A 20,493-nucleotide genomic window follows, 5' to 3' on the forward strand; every position below is an offset into this window, starting at 1 on the left:
ACTCTGTGTCTTTTGGTTGGAGCATTTAATCCATTTACATTTAAGATAGTTATCAATATAAATGTTCCTATTACCATCTTCTTAATTGTTTTGGGTTTGTTATTGTTGGTCTTTTCCTTCTCTTGTCTTTCCTGCCTAGAGAAGTTCCTTTAGCATTTGTTTTAAAGCTGGTTTGGTGGTGCTGAATTCTCTTAACCATTGCTTGTCTGTAAAGGTTTTAATTTCTCCATCAAATATGAATGAGTTTCTTGCTGGATAGAGTAATCGTGGTTGTAGGTTTTTCCCTTTCATCACTTTAAATATGTCCTGCCACTCCCTTCTGGCTTTCAGAGTTTCTGCTGAAAAATCAGCTGTTAACCTTATGGGGATTCCCTTATATGTTATTTGTTGCTTTTCCCTTGCTGTTTTTAATATTTTTTCTTTGTATTTAATTTTTGATTGCTTGATTAATATGTGTCTCGGCGTGTTTTTCTTTGGGTTTATCCTGTATGGTACTCTCTGTGCTTCCTGGACTTGATGACTATTTCTTTTCCCATGTTATAGAAGGTTTTGACTATAATCTCTTCAAATATTTTCTCAGACCCTTTCTTTTTCTCTTCATCTTCTGGGACCCCTATAATTCGAATGTTGGTGCATTTAATGTTGTCCCAGATGTCTCTGAAACTCTCCTCAATTCTTTTCATTCTTTTTTCTTTATTTTGCTCCCTGGCAGTTATTTCCACCATTTTATCTTCCAGCTCACTTATCCGTTCTTCTGCCTCAGTTATTCTGTTATTTATTCCTTCTAGAGTGTTTTTAAGTTCAGTAATTGCATTGTTCATCACTTTTTGTTTACTCTTTAGTTCTTCTAGATCCTTGTTAAATGTTTCTTGTATTTGCTCCATTCTATTTTTGAGATTTTGGATCATCTTTACTATCATTAGTCTGAATTTTTTTTTAGGTAGGTTGCCTATTTGATCTTCATTTATTTGGTCTTGTAGGTTTTTACCTTGCTCCTTCATCTGCAACATATTTTTTTGTCATTTTTTTTTTTTTTTTTTTTTTATGGTTGGTGCTGTATTCCTGTCTCCTGGTTGTTTGGCCTGAGATGTGCAGCACTGGAGTGTGCAGGCACTTGGATAGAGCTGGGTCTTGGGGCTGAGATGAGGACCTTCAGGAGGCCTCATTCCAATTGATATTCTCTGGGGTCTGAGGTTCTCTGTTAGTCCAGCGGTTTGGATTCAGAGCTCCCACCACAGGAGCTTGGGCCTGACCTCAAGCCTGGGAACCAAGATCCTGCAAGCTTCGTGGTGCGGTGAAAAAAAAAAAAAAAGGAAGAAAGAAAGAAAAAAAGGAACAGTACAATATCAAAGAATAAAAAATAAAATAAAATTAGAAAGATAAAAAATATATTAGGAAAAATAAAACTATAATTGAAGCAACTGCAACAAGGCAAGATAAAACCACAACAGAAAAAAGAAAGAAAAAAAAAAGATGAGGGGAACAGCCCAAAGGAGAGATCACTAACAAAGTATAAAGAATAAAATAAAATAAGAAAAATAAAAGATTTATTAAGAAAAATAAAAATATAAAAGAATCAACAACAATGAGTCAACAAGGTAAAACAGAACCCCAATCTAAAAAAGGAAAAAAGAAAAGAAAAAAAAACAAGTCTTGCCTATGGGGGCAGAGTGTAGGCGGGGGTGGAACTTAGGCAGGGTCAGGGTTTAGGGTGAGGTGGGACCTGCACGGGTTGGGGGGTGACGTTTGAGCATGGGGTGGGGGCCTAGGCTGAGGACCCACACAGCAGAAGAGGCCCTGGGGGCGGGACCTAGGTGGGGCAACATTCAAGTGTGGGGCGGGGCCTCTGCTTAGGATCTGAACAGAAGGGGAGAGGCAGTGCGTGGAAAGGAGGGCGTCTGGAGTGTGGAGTTCCAGAGTTTGGAGGTAGGGCCCTGAGTGAGGGTGTATGGGTGGGGTTTAGGCCCAGCGCGTTGGAGGGGGTCTCCATGTGTAGAGGTGGGGCCCTGAGTGGGGTTGTAGGCATGGGCCTTGGGTTCTGCATGGCAGAAGGGAGGCTATGAGGGCAGAGGATTAAGCCCCGGAGCCCAGCAGGCTCCCTGGTGCCTACGTGGACAGGGAAAACACTGGCCCCGTTCCCTTACTTCGCACCCCTCCCCCACTGTCTCACCCAGGGTCTCCCCCGCCCTGTTGGACACCTAACTATGGGTGGGTCCCACTGGGTGTAGGAACTCCTCCCCTCCCCCAGCCGCCCCTCAGGGGTGCTGGTCCTGTAGGTCTGGCCTTTACTTTTGCTCCCCCTTCCCTCCCTCCCACTTCTTCAGGACCTGCCCGGCTGGAGGGGGCCTCGGTGGGCAGAGGATCAGGCCCGGGATCTCAGCAGGTTCCTGGGGGTCCAAATGGGCAGGGGAAGCCTGGCCATACTCCCTTTTGATCCTCTGCCCTCCCAGTGGTCCCCCAATTTCCCCCACCAGGCATGGGATCCCTTCCCCTCCCCCAGTCACCCCTCAGGGACGCCAGTCGCATCCCACCTCCACTTCTCCTCCTCCTTTACTCCCCACATGCCCCATGTCCTACCCGGTCACTGGGGGTTCCTCCCATCCCTAGGTGTCCATGGTCCCCCACTGGTGCCTGGTAGGTGCCCTAGTTGTGAGGAGATGCAAATTCTGCATCCTCCTGGTACGCCATCTTGATTCTGCTCCCCCTTTACTAATTCTTAAATCTTTAGTCTTTGTTCAGGAGAAACTATATTAAGGAAATATGAAATAGTATTATATAAGAAAACCTTAAGAATAGAAGCTACAGGGACTTCCCTGGTGGCGCAGTGGTTGAGACTCCGCCTGCCGATGCAGGGGACACAGGTTCGTGCCCCGGTCCGGGAAGATCCCACATTCCGTGGAGCAGCTGGGCCCGTGAGCCATGGCCACTGAGCCTGCGCGTCCGGAGCCTGTGCCCTGCAATGGGAGAGGCCACAACAGTGAGAGGCCCGCGTACTGCAAGAAAAAAAAAAAAAGAATAGAAGCTACAAGTTAGAAATAAATTAATATACAAGCAATTATTATTCATTGATTTATATTAATCAATCAAAATTTAAATGAGTCACCTAAAATTGAATAAGCATAGAGGAGGGATACAGTTATGAGTTTACATAATGAAAAATACCCAACTATTAATTAGATATATGAAACTGATCATTAACTTCTCTTGAAAGTAAACATGTATACATACCATGAGCAAAAATACAAAACACATAGAGAATCTCTGACAAACCACCTCTGCAAATCTGCATATATATGCTTATGCATAGAAAAGCTATATAAAGGCACTAAAATAAACTTAATAGTCACCCTTTTTCTTTTATACTTTGATTAAAAGCTAACTTTTTTTTACAACTCTTAATAAATATTAATTAAAATAATTCACTGACCAATTTATATGCTGGAATTATTTGAGGCCTATTGGAAATGTTATTTTTAAAATGTCTGTTGCTTTAAAACCATTTAAAATTTTAAAATCATAATATTTTCTGTATTAAAAAAGACAAAGGAGGTAAACTCTTCAATTTCTCTTCACTTATCAAATAATAACTTCTGTTTATGACCCATCATGTTGGGTCTTCAGATGTCAGGGTTATTCACTGAACCCTGACTGTTGCACCTTAGAGTAGCGAGAATGAAAGCCCCTGGAATTGTAGCCATGACACAGCTTTTGATGGAAACTATAAAGGAGCATACAGCCTCTGTGTGTAGCTCTGCAGACCTCAGTTACAGAACCGAAATATCTCAGATGTGCCCTGTCTCAGTTTGTAGTTCTCATGCTGTTTACACAACCTTTCATCCAGATATGAATTTTGATATTACCATGTTCCAAAATGGTCTCTAAAAGATCTAGAACCAAATGCATTGGGTTAAAAGTCATTTGCCTTGACAACTGAGATATAAAAATGGAGATCAGGTTATTAGAAACCTGGTCTCTGTGACTCTTTTATATAAAGGGCTGATGAAAAATCAGTTTTATATGCCCATGAAGCAAGCGGTTTTATATGTTTAGATGAGGGAGGTGGGTTTACAGATTCATCCCCAAACAAAATATTTACCTTTGTTGAGAATATAGACTTTAAAAGCATTTTTTCCTTACTATATCAAAGTGAATGTTTTATACAAGCCACAAAAGGAAAAGACATAATGAACATCTGTGAAATTAAAAGCTAATTACTTTCTGCAGCCTTGACTAAACATCCACTGTAACCTAAAGAGAATGTGTCTGAGCGTACTTGACATCCTGAAGAACACTATTATACTATTAAAATGCATGTGCTGGTTTCTATCATTTGTAGGTATGAGAACAAAGCTAAATGCAAAAGAATATGCACAAACTTATTTCTTTAAGAATATGAACTCATTTCTTTCAGACTTTAGTTCTTTTCCTGTAGGGGTGTAGGAGAAAGCAAAAAACCCAACAACAACAAAATCCAATTATTGGCCCTTTTCAGTATGATAGGTACAGGTTGCCAAGGGGCTGTAGTAAAAAGACAGAAACAGGCAGACCTGGATTTCAGCCCAGCTCTTATGTAGCTGTGCAGTGTTAAGCTTATCACTTAACCTTTCTGAGCCTTAGTAAACTGGGGTAATACTTACCTCGAAGGTTTGTTACATGTAATTTTACCTGTTGTATGTGTTCAGTACATGCTAATGGTCATGCTAACAGATGGAGTTGATTATTGAAGGCATTAAATTAGACCCTATGAAATTGACATTTTTGTAGATTAAAAAATGGCCATACTTCAGATCTCATTGTAAGGTGGTCCCCTCTTAGGAGCCTCAAGGGCACTGTTACAGTGAGGCCACAGTGTAGACGGCAAGGTCAAATTCCTTGGTGAGTTTTCAGTCGATGGTCAGGGATGGCCATATTCATCAGTGACTAGTTTATAAGATGCTGAAATAACATCCACAACCATGGAGCTCGGGTCTCTTCAGCTATCCCACTGCCTGCTGCCTACTCAGACAAATATTTTATTTTTTACTAAAGTTAGCATATTAAACTCACTGCATTTGAATGGCTACAGCACAGTTCCAGAGTCACAAGGGCACAACAAGAATGGACACCAGCACACCGTTTTGCCCACCCTTTTTAATAACATCAATAACATAGGCAAGCCTGTCTAGACTTTTGATGATCCATGTACTCTCCTTAAAGCTCTAGTTCAAGGTGCTTTCCATATTGTTGATTTCCTTCTCAGTCACTCTCCTTTGCCCTTGAGGCAGGCGTTTCCGGAAATTTCCACTCAGCAGGATACAGAGGAAAGGGTTGATGCTGCTGCCGGCATAGCTGAGACAAATGGAGAGGTAATAGCCCATATAGAAAGCCAGCGTGGGCTGCTCCGTCTGTAAGTTCACCAGTTGTATCACATGATAGGGGGCAGCACTCAGGATAAAGACCGCCACCAGCAACAGCACCGTCTTCGCCAGCTTCATCACTCTCTGCCTTGGAACACTGGGATTGTAGCTGTAGTGGAAACATTTGGAGAGACAGGACACAAACAACCATAGAAATTATGGGGCAACAATGTCCCAGAACTTTTTGGACAGTTCAGAATGGCTGTGTAGTGAACTATGAAGCTCATTTTTCTTCTTACTTATTTGGAGCACTGTGAAAACACTCTTTTTCAGCCCTGTGAAAAATGGCCTGAATTTTCCAAAGCTGGAACATTTCGAGAAACAAAATGAATAACATAGTAGTGAATTATAATCCAAAGTATCAAATAAAGATATATGAATCTGTACTGATATAAATGATTGAATAATATGAGAGAGAAGTGACAAACCTTCTTCACAGAAAAATTCCTAATAATATATGTAGATACTCCCCTTTCCAGGAGACAGAGCTTAATTCTCACCCTCCTTCTTTCCCTCTTGAGGGTGGGCTATACTTAATGACTTGTTTCCAAATAATGGAATAGAGAAAGGGATAAGTAGTAATTTTGAAGTGAAGAAACCTCGTAAACACTACCTTAACCTTAGAGTCTAATCGTGATATATTATCAGACAAACCGAAACTGGGGGACATTCTACAGGATACCTGACCAGTACTTCTTAAGTACAATATTTAAGACTATCAAGGTTATGAAAAACAAGGAAAGAGTGAGAAACTGTCACAGACCAGAGGAGACTGTGGCGATGTGTCAGCTAAATGCAGTGTGGTCCCCTGGATTGAATCCTGGAGCAGAAAGAGGACTTTAATGGAAAAACCGGTGAAATCCAATATAGGGTAGAGTTTAGTTAATAGTAGTGTACTAATGCCATTATCTTTGTGTTGACAAATGCAACATGGTAAGATGTTAATGGGGAAACTGGAGTGAGGAGTATATAGAAACTCTCTGTACTATTTATTCAAGTTTGATGTAAATTTAAAATTATTCTAAAATAAAAAATACTTAAATTTCCCAAATTTTATCATGTTATGTCATATTTGGACATTTACTAGAAATTTCTCTGGGACATGATTGAAGCAGATGAATAAGCCTGGGAAATGGCGGCTGAAAATCACTCTAAGATAATGATTCTTCTGCAGTTCATCAGAGTAGGCACCATCATTCCTCTAACTTATTGCATGTTTAGGGATAACTGGACAATATGAACTTTGTTTTATAAGATGCTCTTAGCATTTCTGAGAAAAGTGTTGGGAGCAAAGTGAACTGATTTGGAGAACTGTTTTAAAAGGGTTCAAGCGTCCTCTCCAGCTGTCGATGTCGTAATATTCCATATGATTCCATTTCAACCTTCTCACCCGTGATACATTTAGAAGCTAATTTTTGTCTATAACTGTGGTTGCTTCTCTTTCCCATTCTAAATAGACCACTCTTTAATAATGTAATAATTCCAAAGAATTTAAAGAAGTCATAAAAAATGTCATGGGCCAGTAGAACACCTAAACCTTTGGTACCAGGATTTGCCACAAATTTTGACTAATGGTGGTTACATTTTTCACATATTCTTTTTTTTTTTAATCTTCACAGTGTTACATACGGTGTGTGGGGAAACCCCACAATCTTGTCTTCTCAAAAAAATACAATAATTTATTCTAAAGACAAATTTTAATAATGATTTTTTAACCTAACATGTTTATAATCACTGACTCATTTGAACAACTTGATATGTACAATTTCAAGTGGAAAATAATTTAGATTTATTCATGTAGTTTTAGAGACAAGTATCATTAAAGGTCCTTCCCAAGTTTATTGTCTTTAGGTAAGTCTTTGGTTTTATTTGGTCCTAATTAACCTTGTTCTAAGTATTCAAATATTAATGAGACCCTCCCCTACACTAAAAAAAAACCCACACAAATTAAAAGGTTATAAAATATACACAACATCTAGGATATTTACATATGTACACAACTCTGCAAAATGTACAAATAAAACATTTAAATAACAACGCTGATGACAAATACAAAAGTATTCTTTAAACAGAGTCTTGAGTTCTTTTTACATTTTTATGAAACCATTACATCAGTGATTACAATATTTATCACTGAGAGATCCTCAAATAGCTGCTTCAGAACATGACTTATTTTCAGAAAATGCCTTATATAGACATTAATGCCCATATGTCTGAGCTTGACATGTTTCAAGTGACTAATGCTTAAGCTTCTATTGTAGATATCTTAGATCTCTGAATTGGTCTTTTAACAAATAAAACAAAATAAGGCATACACTTACCATCTGGCAACCTTATTCTGTTGATACACCTCCCAGGTATAGCATAAAATTAAAATATAGCACACCAAAATCAAGGGCAAAGGGAAAAAGAAAGTTGTTATCGTCAAATACAGAGTATACCTGTAAAATGAGAGAGAAGACATGACTATTACATTCACAACGCTAGGAAATGACTTTTACAGTTTATGATTCTGTGATTTTTTCAGGGCCCAGAATAAAAGTGCTTGGGGGAAAATTTAAGGCTCTCTGGGTACTTTCACATACAGAAGTTCTGCTTTTCTTTATTCATAGACAACGACTCTTCTCTAGCCAGCTCTTCTCAGTAGCCAATGCTACTGAGTACTGCACAGTGGGTGAGGATGCTTATTATCATTATATTTAGTGTTATTAGAAACAACAGGCAACAGGTGGCATTTGTTATGTAGTAGGCACTATTGAGGGTGCTTTACATATTTTAACCCATTGAATCTGTGCATCCCCAGGAGTACAATGCCATTAGCATCCTCATGTTACCGAGGAGGAAACTAAGGCACAGAGAGGTTGAGCGGCTTGCCCAAGGTTACTCAGCTAGTAGGTGGCAGAGGTGAGATTTGAACCCAGATACTCAGGCCAGCTCCACAGCCCACGCTTGTAACTCAGACTCCAGATGGTCTCTTAAAGGGCACAGAAGAGGACCTGTTGTCAAATCAGCTAGTCATTTTCTCAGTGCTCCGCCAGGGGGAACCCTTGGGTGGGCCAACTCCGTTTCTGCCCAGACACCAGGTGTCCTCCTTCCGGGGCAAAACCCTTGTGTGGAAGAAGGCAGCTGGCATTGGGTGGGTGTGGACAGGGTGGCAGAGAGAGCGCTCCGGAGCCAGAGGGTCTCTGAACGTAGCACACTAGTCCCAGTCTCCGTTCACCGTAAGGACTTAATTCTGGCAGGAACAACAGAGGCCACAACCTCAGAATATCCCTTACCGTAACCAACCGAAAAGAGCAGAAACAGCTGTTGCTGCAAAATAGTCTCTGCTTATGTGACACAGGCCAAAGTCATGTAGTCGTATAGTGAGCTTCAGGTCCTGCCCTCCTTTCAGACTGGGTGCGGCCAGGTTAATTTATCAGCCTGCAGTGGTTAACTATCATTTCACCTTTAGATGAGCTGACACTTTGCGTCTGTGAGTGGAGCCAGTGCTGTTGTGAGAAATAACGAATAAACAATCATGGTATCAACGTTGCACTCCTCTGGAGATTTTTTTGTTGCTGGATTCGTAGCCTTGCTGGGCCTCTACCTCCATCCCTCTCAGATTGTGTCTGTGTGATGCAGAAATGACTCATCTGTTTGACAAGTGGTGGACTGGGAAAAAGGGATCTGCCAGACTGACTTGCTATAATGTATGTAAAAAGCACCTAGCACAGTACCTGGCCCTTAGCAGGCGATCGAAAAATCTTAGTCAGAGATTCTAATGCTGTGTTCAAAATGTCAATCAGAAAAATTTTGACTTAATTTTTCTTTTCAAATTAAAATGTAATAAATGACTGTGTTGGTTGCTGTATTAGTTTCCTAGAGCTGCTGTAACAAATTACCACACACTGGATAGCTTAAAACAACAGAAATTTACTGTCTCAGTTCTGGAAGCTGGAAGTCTGAAATCAAGGTGTTGGCAGGGTTGGTTGAGTTGGTGTTGGCAAGGGTTGGTTCCTTTTTGAGGTTTTGGGGAAGGAGTATGGGCTCCAGGACTTTCTCCTAGCCTCTGGTGGTTTCTGGCAATCTTTGGTGTTCCTTGGCTTATAAACACATCACTCCAGTCTGCCTCTGTCTTCACATGCATCCTCTCTGTGTCTCTTCAAATCTCCCTCTCCTTATCAGAAACCAATCATTGGATTTAGGGCCCACCCTAATCCAGTAAGACCTCATCTCAACTTGATTATATCTGCGAAGTCTCTATTTCTGAATAAGATCATATTCACAAGCACTGAGAGAACTTGGATATATCTTTTCGAGGGACGCGACTCAACCAAACTCCAGCTGCATATTGATAAGGTTTGAGTCTCATAACTCCTATACCCTTTTGGAAAGTCTGCCCGTCCCTTGATTGCTGTGCTCCTATTGAATCTGGCTGCCATGGATCTTTAAAATCCACATTTAAATATATTTGCACCCACTGAGGTTACATGATTAAACTCAGAATCTTCTAAAGGTTACCCTCTCCTTAAAATCAAACTATCAACTTGATGGTGAGAAGCAGAGAACTAAGTGGGGAGACCGGCCCGAAGAGGATCCCCAAGGGCACTCTGCACGGTTGCTCACGTGTTGACAAGGAGGATGAAGCACTTCAAGATTGAATTCAACTCTGTTTTTCTTAAGTTTTAACAACCTACCAGAGTACATCGTCAGGGGATATTAAATCGAAAGCACAACTCTCAACGCCGTCTTTAAATCTGATGACCTTCGAGTAGACCCAGACAGGCAACGCAAGAGTAAAGGAAGCTGCCCAAAGGCCCAGATTGATGCGGATCGTCTTGTACCTTGTTCCCCAACTTGTCAGTCGAAACAGTTGGACGAGAGCCAAGTACCTGCAAAGCCGGTTAAGAAGGGTTTGGGAACAATCAATAAAAGCACTGAGCTCCAAGGATGAAAGGTTCATGACAAGAGTAAATTATTAGTATTATTATCCGCCCTGAAGCACACCTCTATCAGGGTGAAAGAAAGTTATATTTTTTAAGAGCTGGCTGGTACCTGTAGAGAAAACAATTCTTGACCCCGTAAGTCTGAATAAACCACACACTGATACACAGCTGTCACTTACATGAAGACCCTGAAAATGGTAAAATTCTGCTGTGCAAACTTTTTCTTTACAGAGGTGCTTCCTTGCACAGGAGGCTCTGGAAAACTTTGTCTCTGAATGGGGATTTCCTCCAGGAGGGCAGGACAGGAGGGAGGGTGTACCGATGTGGGACAGGAGGGATGGTGGCTGATGTAGGACAGGAAGGAGGAAAGTGTGTTGGCTGCTGGGAGAATCCCCAGCAGCATGAGATTCAGGCACCTGGGACAGACATTTGGCTCAGATGGCTTTAGAGTTAGTTCCCCAGGCTCTTGGAGGCTCAGTTCACAGAAACCACAGTGAGAATGAACAAACGTGACTAGCAGGCAATACAAATTCCTCAGGAAACATAGGCTGGAGGGGGGATGTGGACTAATTTCATGGGGAAGGGGTTTTCTCTTTCCTTTTCTTTTTTTCTATTTTGATCCAGAAAAAAGGATAATCATTAATCAAACTTGAAATCCTGATATATCAAACATATTTGGTCCTCCAGCAAATCCAAGAATAATTTTTCAGACACAGCTGAAAGCTAAAGCATGAAAAAGAGAGCTCAGGTCCAGAGGAGGTATTTGAGAAAACACAGTTTTGCTGGCGGTCGGGGGTGTAGGAAAGCAGCATTAGTAGACATTAAATAAATGTCAAATGTGGTCAATGGTCCTTTAATTTTCTCCAAGATTTTGTAGAGCTACTTAACGAAGATTTATGAAAATGGAAAATTATCTGTCTCCTTGCTCTTTCAATTTTGCACAAGAGGTAGGACGTTTTGCACCCACTTAGGGGACCCCTTGCCATGTAGGGACAGGCTTGTGACCCCGGGTGCCTCAGCCACCCCTCCTTCCCCACACTGCACCTGCGTTACCTGTCGCCAAGGAGAGAAGGCTCCCTTCCCTTCCTGCTGAGGAAGGGAATGAGGTAGTGATTGTACAGCAGCCCTCCATCATTCTGTCTGGGATTAAAGATGATGGAGTCATGGCATCAATCGGTTAGGGAATCCTCTCTCATTCATCTCCCCAACTGAAAACCCTTCAATGGCCTTTCTTTGTCTTTTAGATAAAATTCAGAATTCTCACCATGACCCTTGATGTCTTTCTCCTTCCGGCCCTCCCCGTCACTCAGGCTGAAGTTTGTGCCAGTCTCTCCCTGGCCTTCCTTCAAACCCTGTCTCTTTCAGCATCAGGTACATGCTGTTCTACCCGCCTGGCAGGACGTGCCTCTCCTTCCTCCTGCTTCTACTCTGAGTCCCCATTTAGGTCTCCCTCTTGGAGAAGCTTCCCCTGACCACTTGCTCTATACGAGGGCCCATGACTATAAGTGCAGATTGTGGGGCAACTCTACTTTTCCTTCTAGTAGGTATCATTGTGTGGAAATACACATTTACCCATGTGACTTCACGGTGTAATGTCTGTCTACACCTCTGGAATGGAAGCCCCATGAAGGCAGGAGCCTTGGCTATTCGTTTAATGGTGCTGTATCTCCTGTGTCTGGCATCATTCCTGGCATACGGTCTGTGCTCAATAAATATTTGTTAAATGAATGAATGGGGAATTTTGGCTCCTACTTACTGACTTTGTTGTTGTTCTAGAAAATTTACTTACGAAAGTAACCACTAATGAAAGTCTAGGTAGCTTTCACCTGGAGGCAAATATTTTTCATATTTTGGATGTTTATAGGATTTTTATGTATTGCTTTAATGGTAGGAGCCATCTCTTAAAATATTCCACACACTTGCAGTTATTAATTAATCAGAGAAAGAAAAATGAAAGAGTTATGGGAAACACTTGAAATTTATGATCCATTAAATTGACAATTCAAATAACTTAAATGTATAAACAATAAGGCATACTGGTGGCACTGACATTTAGTGCTGGCATTACAGAGAAAACTTCATTTATGTTTTACAGAATTATAGATTTTGTTGAATTTTTGCGAATTTAGTAGAGTTAGAACTGCAAGAAATGCCAGGGGCTGGGGGAAAGGTTCAGTTTTACAAAATCTTTATTTGTCTCTGGCCACGTGATCCTCTAAAGTGAGGGCAGGGAGAAGGATAAAGGCCTGAGTCTCTTAATTTGAAAGTAAAATTTTAGCATTCTGTGTCCATAAGTTTAAAAAAAATACACACTATTCAGTTGTGTAAGATACACATGCACACACACACACATACACTCAGAAAAAAACCTGTGAACATTAGGACATGTTCTGTGGTCTGTTCTAAGGCAGACAATGTGCTTTCACTTTATTTGCAGTAAGAGATTTACAGAAGGGGTACAGTTTCCCCTCTTTAAAGAAAAAGCCAATACTCTCCTGCCTTCATGGTATGTACATGGTATGAAGAAGCTTTTCTCCTTCTGAGAATGGGATCACGATGGTGAGGACTCTACTTTAGGTTGCTTTTCTGCAGTGGTTCCTGCCCCGCGCAGGGCTCTGGTGTTGGGACCCTGGCAAGCTCACCAGGCTTTACTCCACACACCATCAGCATTGGTGGCATCAGCTGAACTAACCAGATCGACCTACCCAGCGCGCAGATTAAAAAATGTGAAGCTAATTATAAGTTGAGAAGTATACTCTACATATTTTGATAATTCTTTTGTAGAAAGCAGCAGGATATAAAAACTGCATTAAACATTACCATCATTATTCATGTCTGAATAATAATGATCCAGGGAATGATTTATATGAACCCTGCTATTCCTTTGTTTATCCATCTGAAGAACTGCTCATCCCTTCCCGACCCCAAAGGCCCACTTGGAAGGGTAAGAGAGGCAGAGCTCAGGAAAGAGTCCCTGATGGACTCAGGGAAACTTAACACAGCCCTCAAGGCTGACATTCACTCATTCATTCATCAGTAGTTTTTGAGCACCCATGTGCCAGGCACTGTTACACAGACACTAGTGTAGTGACCAAAGACCCTGCCTTTGTGGAATTTACATTTGATGGCTAGGGAAAGCTAGACAAAAACACATGCATATCTTTGTACATGAAATATATTAACATATGTAATACATTCGAAGCAAGGGAGAAAGAAAAAGTAGATCAGAGCAAGGGGAACCAAGTGTGCTGGGTTGGGCTTGGGGTGGGAAGAAGGTGGATAGAGATTTCAAGTGGGTTGCTCTGTTGTGCTTTCTACTGTTGTCTTCAGGGCTTGTTTCTGTTTGGGGGATGCCGCTAAGAGCTGGTGTGGAGGTCCTGGCATCTGGATGATGCAGGGCACATCCTAGCTTGCATGCTTCCTAAAGAAGCCAGATGGTGAGGTAGTTGCCAGCTACCTGCCATCTCCAGAGTTGGACAGCCTGCCTCTGAACTGGGCTCCGTCACTCACTGGTTCCACAGGCTCTGGCCGTCACCGTTATCTCCTTGAATAACATTAGCTTACATGGGTGGAGAATATGGCTTTGGCATGTTCTGGGATACAGTCCAACAAATTTCTAATGATGTAAATGGCAGTATTTGCATTAACCAATCATAATGATGAGTATAAAGGATGGTCCTCCTGGTACTCTGACTTCTCTTCATAGCTGTTTAAGAGCCCACTACTCCACTGATTCCTTTAAGCTGCTAGGTGATAACAAGGGTGTGTGAGACATTGAACTTACCAGAAAGAGCCCTAGACAAGAAGTGAGGAGACCTACTTCAGTTCTCAGCTCTGCCACTGACTCTCTATGTGCCTTTAGCAAATCCCCTCACTTCTCAGGGCCTCTGCTTCCTTCTTGCAAGAATGATGGGTGGTGGTGGGGGCATTCATTCTGGACTCCAATATTTCATGATTTTATGGTCTTTTTTTTCTTGCAGTCAATTGTAAATAAAACTGAGATCGAAAAAATGATTGGGAAAAAGGAGATGTTTAGTGTTTAAGTTTTCCATGAAAAAACTGACCTCTGTGAAAGTAGGAAAAATATTACCTGATCTGTCCTACAATGAAACAAAGGAAGAGGAACTTTGCTATTACAAACCGGCACTGATGTTGCTTAAGTTGGGATGACCTTGGGGAAGTACAGGCACCTCTGAATTATGTTAATATATTTCATAGTCTCTTCACTTACCTGTCCACACTCATTACAGTCATGATGGCACTACAGGCAAACTGGTTGCAGGTATCCAGGGATGTGATGATGGTGCAGAGAGGCCCCCCAAACACCCACTCTCCTCCCCGGGCCCACTGGTGAATAAGAAAAGGCATTCCCATGATGTGGACCAGATCAGCCACAGCCAGGTTGCAGATATAAATGTCAGGAATTGTTTTTTTCCTGGACCTGAAAGAAATGGAGGGAAACCCGAGGATTGACATTGAAAGTACACACCTTTAATTTATGCCATCTCTTACAGATTTTCTATTGCTAAAATTATTTTAAAAGTTAAAAGGAAACCATCACAAATGCACGTATGAATGCTTGTGTATATTCAGACGTTTTGAACTATTTGATAACTAACTGCAGTGGTTTAAAAATATGCCCACAAGTTCTTTGATATTGCTTTCAAGAGCGGGGGCCTAGGGCTTCCCTGGTGGCGCAGTGGTTGAGAGTCTGCCTGCGGATGCAGGGGACACGGTTTCGTGCCCCGGTCCGGGAAGATCCCACATGCTGCGGAGTGGCTGGGCCCGTGAGCCATGGCCGCTGAGCCTGCGCATCCAGAGCCTGTGCTCCGCAACAGGAGAGGCCACAATCGTGAGAAGCCCGCGTACTACAAAAAAAAAACCAAACGAGCGGGGGCCTAATTCCCTCCCTTTGAGTGTGGATGGAACTTAGTAACTCACTTCTAACGAATAGGATGTGGTGGAATTGACAGTGTGACATTCAAAATTTGGACATAAAGGAATGGTGGGGTTTTCTCCTTGCTCTCTCTTGTATCACTTTCTCCGGGGGAAGCCAGGTGCCGTCTTGTGAGGTTACTCAACAGCACCGTGAAGAGGTCCATGTGGAAAGGAACTGAGGCCTCCTGCCAACAACCAGTACCAACCTGCCAACCTGTGAGTGAGCTCCCTTGGAGTAGATGCTCCAGCCCTAGCCAAGCCTTTAGATAGTCCTCTAAAGATGGACAGACGGCTCGACTGCAACTTTTTGAGAGACCCTGAGCCAGAACCACCCAGCTAAGCTGCTTTTGGATTCCTGACCCTCAAAACTTTGTGAGAGGGACTTCCCTGGTGTCACAGTGGTTGGGAGTCCACCTACCAATGCAGGGGACATGGGTTCGAGCCCTGGTCCAGGAAGATCCTACATGCCGCAGAGCAGCTGAGACCGTGCGCCACAACTACTGAGCCTGCGCTCTAGAGCCCGCGAGCCACAACTACTGAGCCCGTGCACCACAACTACTGAGCCTGCACACCTGGAGCCTGTGCACCGCGACAAAGGGGGGCCGCCACGATGAGAGGCCCGTGCACCACAGCGAAGAGTGGCCTCGCTCGCTGCAACTGGGGAGGGCCCGCGTGCTGCAGCAAAGACCCAATGCAGCCAAAAATAAATAAATAAAAATTAAACAAACAAACAAAAAACTGTGTGAGATAACAAATGTTGATTGTTTTAAGCCACTAAGTTCTGAAGTAATTTCTACATAGCAACAAATTATACCAACTCTAAACTCACTCAGCCAAAAGACTTTGTCTTTACCTATCCCTAGCACCAAATATAGCTGAATAGGGAAAGTAAATGTTTCCATCTTGCAATGCATTTTTTCCCCCACTGAAGCTGTAAGTTCAAATCCTAACTGAGGCCATTGTTAAAACAAATTTCAACCATTACTTAGAAATATTCCAATAAAATTTAACTCAATAGAAAAGACTATTAATTAAGACCCTGAAATCCAGAGTGTGGAGTAGAAATCTGAAACGAGTGAATAGGTGGAGGGCACTGAGAAACATCTCCTGTCAAATGTTGGGGGAAGTGAAGGCAAAATAATTTTCTGAGAGCAGAAATTTAATTTAAAATTCAGTTGCTCCCTATCTTCAAAGAGTTGGGACATTCAGTAATAAACAGGTATCATCTTTATCTGGGAGATGCTATTTATTAATTCAACAAACATTTTATTGAGCACCAATTATATGTCAGGCATAATATTGTGCTTTGGGCTGCAAAGCTAAATCACCTAGAAAGTCTAACATCAAGGAGCTTATAGTCTAGACGTGTAATAAATGATCACATTATAACGTGATGAAAGAAAGCTAGAGAAAGCACGAGGAGCGCATACAAATGGGCCTCTACCCCCTTCCCTGGGGGCAGTCAAGGCAAATTTCTTGGCAGAAGTGACATCTGTATTGAGGACAGATAAGAATTTAAGTAGCACATAGAATTAGCCCTAAGATTGTGCCACAGTTATTAGTTCACCCTGGATCCAGGTCTATTGCTCTGTTGTTTGGAAGCTAGTGTGTGTCTTCATTATTCAGGGACTGCAAATTCTACAGCCTGTGAACTTCATATTTAAGCCATCAAAGGCTCATATGAGGCGTCAGTCGGGGCCAGGATATTTTACCCAGGCCGTGGCAGCACACAGTATATGGGGGAGTTACTGCTGTGAGTCCTTATTCAGCAACCACACTTTGGGCATTGTTGATGCCACTAATACAACAGGTTGGTTCCTTGTCCCCAGGACGTTGGTGGCTCATATCAGAAAGACCAAGAAGGAGAAGAGACTTGAGAAAAAAAACCATGTCAACCAAAAGAGATGCTAAATGACTGTCCTTGGTGTCTAATCCTCGTCCTCACCAGACCATTGGGAGTAGGAGATGGAGAGGGCTCAGGGGAGAGGAACTGATATTAGAGGTCAGCTGGAAGGAGTTCCACGCTAAAAAACAAAAACAGAAGCAAAGGGACTTCCCTGGTGGCGCAGTGGTTAAGAATCCACCTGCCAATTCAGGGGACACAGGTTCGAGCCGTGGTCCAGGAAGATCCCAAATGCCGTGGAGCAACTAAGTCCGTGCGCCACATCTACTGAGTCCGTGAGCCACAGCTACCAAAGCCTGTGTGCCTAGAGCCCATGCTCCACAACAAGAGAAGCTACTGCAATGAGAAACCCGTGCACTGCAACGAAGAGTAACCCCTGCTCGCCAGAGCTAGAGAAAGCCAGCGCACAACAATGAAGGCCCAGCACAGCCAAAAATAAATAAATAAAAACAAACAAAGCAAAAACACAATAATAAAAAACCCTATAAATCTTTGCCTATTAAGTAGATGTTATTTCCATTTGAATTGGGGTATAAACCACAAGTGGTTGCTTAGGTCCTAACTGCAGCAATTAGATCCATGGCCCTTGCTCTCCTCCAGGTAGGCACCCATCATTTACTGATAATGAATTATGGAAATTCCTTTGTTGAGGACAGTGCATGCCATTAACTGGAAATACAAAAGAATAAAATAAAAGTGTTTCTACATGATACTCTATTTAGCAAAAGAATTCTGAAGCAAATGATATATTTATCTGGGCATAAGGTACTAGGGTAATAAAAATAACACATTATATTTATTATTACTTTTTTAAACTGAAAGTGACTGCATAGAAATTAAAAATAATTAAATAGAAATGGTAAAATTTCTAACTATACCACTTGCATTCTTTTCTTAGGTCTAATTTATCTTCAGATTTCATGTTGCCAGACTTAATTAGATTTCTGTCTCTCATGAACCAAACATTAAAAAAAATATGAATATGAGTGATCATTTCAGCTAATGTGTTTTTCATATGGTTAATATGGCCATATCTAATGCTATGATAAATTAAGGTATACCACAATCCCATACAATAAATGATAGAGTTGTTACAAATCATACTTTGGAAGAATATTTAATCAAATGGGAAAGTACTTATTAAGTAAAAAAAAAAAAAAATCAACTATGTACATACTACGACCCCAAATTTATTTAGACATTTGTTTAAAAACATGCTGAAATAATATGTCACAGTAATCCCAGTGATTATTGGCTTGGTAGTAGTAGTATGACTGATTTCGACTTTATTCTTTGTATTTTTTAATGTTTAAAAAGATTCTATTAAAAACATGTTTACCTTTTGCAATCAGAAACAACAATATATGCAATGGATTAAATAAAACTAAAAAAATATATATATAACCCCACACAAACGGGATGATGCCTTGCTGATCAGCCTACTCTCAAGCCCACTTTTCACCCTTCTGCACTTTGTTCCTAGGTCTTCTTGCCAACTGGCTTTTGTTTTGTTTTGGCCAATAGGAAGCACTATTGGAGGGAAATTGGAGGGTAAGATGAGAGGAGAGGCCAGGGTATTTCCTTCCCCTCTCTGCTGTTGGCATCTCTGGCTGTGGCTGCATCCCGCCCGTGGCTCCACCTTCCTCCTGCAGTTCCCACTCCATGGTCCCAGATCCCACTGTGGCTACAGCTCCCACCAGGCAGCCCAAACTTCCAAGATCTGTAAAACCACTTTTTTTTTCCTCCATTCAGCTCAGGGCCAGGAGAAGTGTGGTGATGTTGGGGCAGAGGATGGTGGTAAGACATGGTAGTACCTCCCTAATTTTGTTTATCTCTGGGTTGCCGCACGAGTCCTTGTTTGACATTTAACTCTAGTTAAATTATATTCCTATTGTGAGTGTAAAAATTAATAAACAGAAACCTCAATTAAAATGGAGTTAGGAGGCCAGAGCGGGGAGCTCTCATGCCCTGTGATAGCAGAGCTCAACAGAAGAAAAACTTCTTGCCTGGCAGGAGCTTAGCCAATGAGAGACTGTCACCGCTCAGCCAGTGACAAGCCACTATATTTTGAACTCTCAATTTCTCCAATGGACTCTGTTTATTACAGCCCTCCCAACTTCCTTTTCCCCCACTGTAAAAGAATCCTACTCTTTCTGTTGGGTGGCACTTGCATGTGGCTTGCCATAGTTGCAGATCCCAAATTGCAATACTTTGCTGATCTTGAGTAAACTCATTTCTGCTTCAGAAATAACTGGTAGTTCATTTGTTTAAGGTCAGCATGAGGCAACACCAATGGATTAGTAGTGATTTCGTAAAGCGCTGGGCGGAGAAGAATTGTGAGTCATCACACAGGCACTACTAAAGGACAGATCTGTGTGATAAGACATGACTGCCAAGGGTGGGAGAGTTTAGAGTAGAGTGACGTATTTGCCAACCCTGCTCTAGATACACAGTGTAAGATATATAAAGAGAACCTAATTGGAAATTCTAGTTTCATTTCTGTGCCCTCACTTATTGTGTCCTTGGGGAAGACATTCAACCCCTTTATACTCCAGAGCTGTCTTGGTGCACTGGACCATAGCAACAAGGGTCTCCAATCAACTTTCCAGTTCATTTGAACAGATGTGACTGGAGGGTTTTGTAGCATCTAAAGCATAGGGTATGTGTACAGCAAGGGTGTGGGTCAACTCCAACTCCAGCTGGCACCCTGAGAATGGTATAGGGCTGGGTCAGAGGGAGCACAAAGCTGAGTGGGAAAAAAAGAAGAGGCCTTGTTCTAAGCATTTCCCATCTATGTCTTAGCAACTGGTATTCCATCATTAGACCATTAGTATTCCTTCAGGAACACTCACTCTTCTTCTTGTAATCTCTGTATAAAATGTAGACACCATGGGGGGGGGGGGTTAAAAAGTAAGATGTTTCAGTAATTCATGATTCAGTGTAAATTAGTTGACTTGACAGCCAGTTGAGGGCAGGGAATGAAAGAATGGGAACGTTTTGTTTATAGGGAGACAAGGCATCCTTTAGAGAGTCTCTGCCCACTCAAAGCCGTCTGTCAGTAGACAGGAGAAAGATGTGTTCAAAACATGGGGGTGGGGGACCGATGGAGAGAAACATCATCGTCTTTATTAAAGGAGTTTCCCAGGACCCACTGTGGCCGCGGAGAATAGTTGAGTAATGGGGCTGAGTTCATAAGTCTCTTTCCCAAGAACAAAAGGGAAAAATTTTATGTTTTAATTGGCCCAGTTTTCCTCCTACATTTTAAAACCTGGCTTCCTTTTGACCTGCTGTGAATTTAAAGTATGACTGAGTAGTAATGATCTGGCTT

The 20,493-nt window shown here is 41.9% G+C and overlaps 1 protein-coding gene across 1 annotated transcript in view; it reads right to left on the bottom strand.

The window, feature by feature from the left end:
• Positions 1 to 5,198: 5,198 nt before the first annotated feature.
• MCHR2 (melanin concentrating hormone receptor 2) overlaps positions 5,199 to 20,493 on the bottom strand; it is a gene marked incomplete at both ends in the record, with an annotated part of 38,058 nt that continues 22,763 nt past the window's right edge. The window contains 4 exons of the mRNA XM_079716716.1: positions 5,199 to 5,505; positions 7,718 to 7,837; positions 10,076 to 10,270; positions 14,556 to 14,765. Coding sequence (XP_079572842.1) covers positions 5,199 to 5,505; positions 7,718 to 7,837; positions 10,076 to 10,270; positions 14,556 to 14,765 — 832 coding nt within the window. The remainder of the gene's footprint in view (positions 5,506 to 7,717; positions 7,838 to 10,075; positions 10,271 to 14,555; positions 14,766 to 20,493) is intronic.

This window comes from Hyperoodon ampullatus (genome assembly GCF_949752795.1).
Source record: "Hyperoodon ampullatus genome assembly, chromosome: 12".
Taxonomy (NCBI): Eukaryota; Metazoa; Chordata; class Mammalia; order Artiodactyla; family Ziphiidae; genus Hyperoodon; species Hyperoodon ampullatus.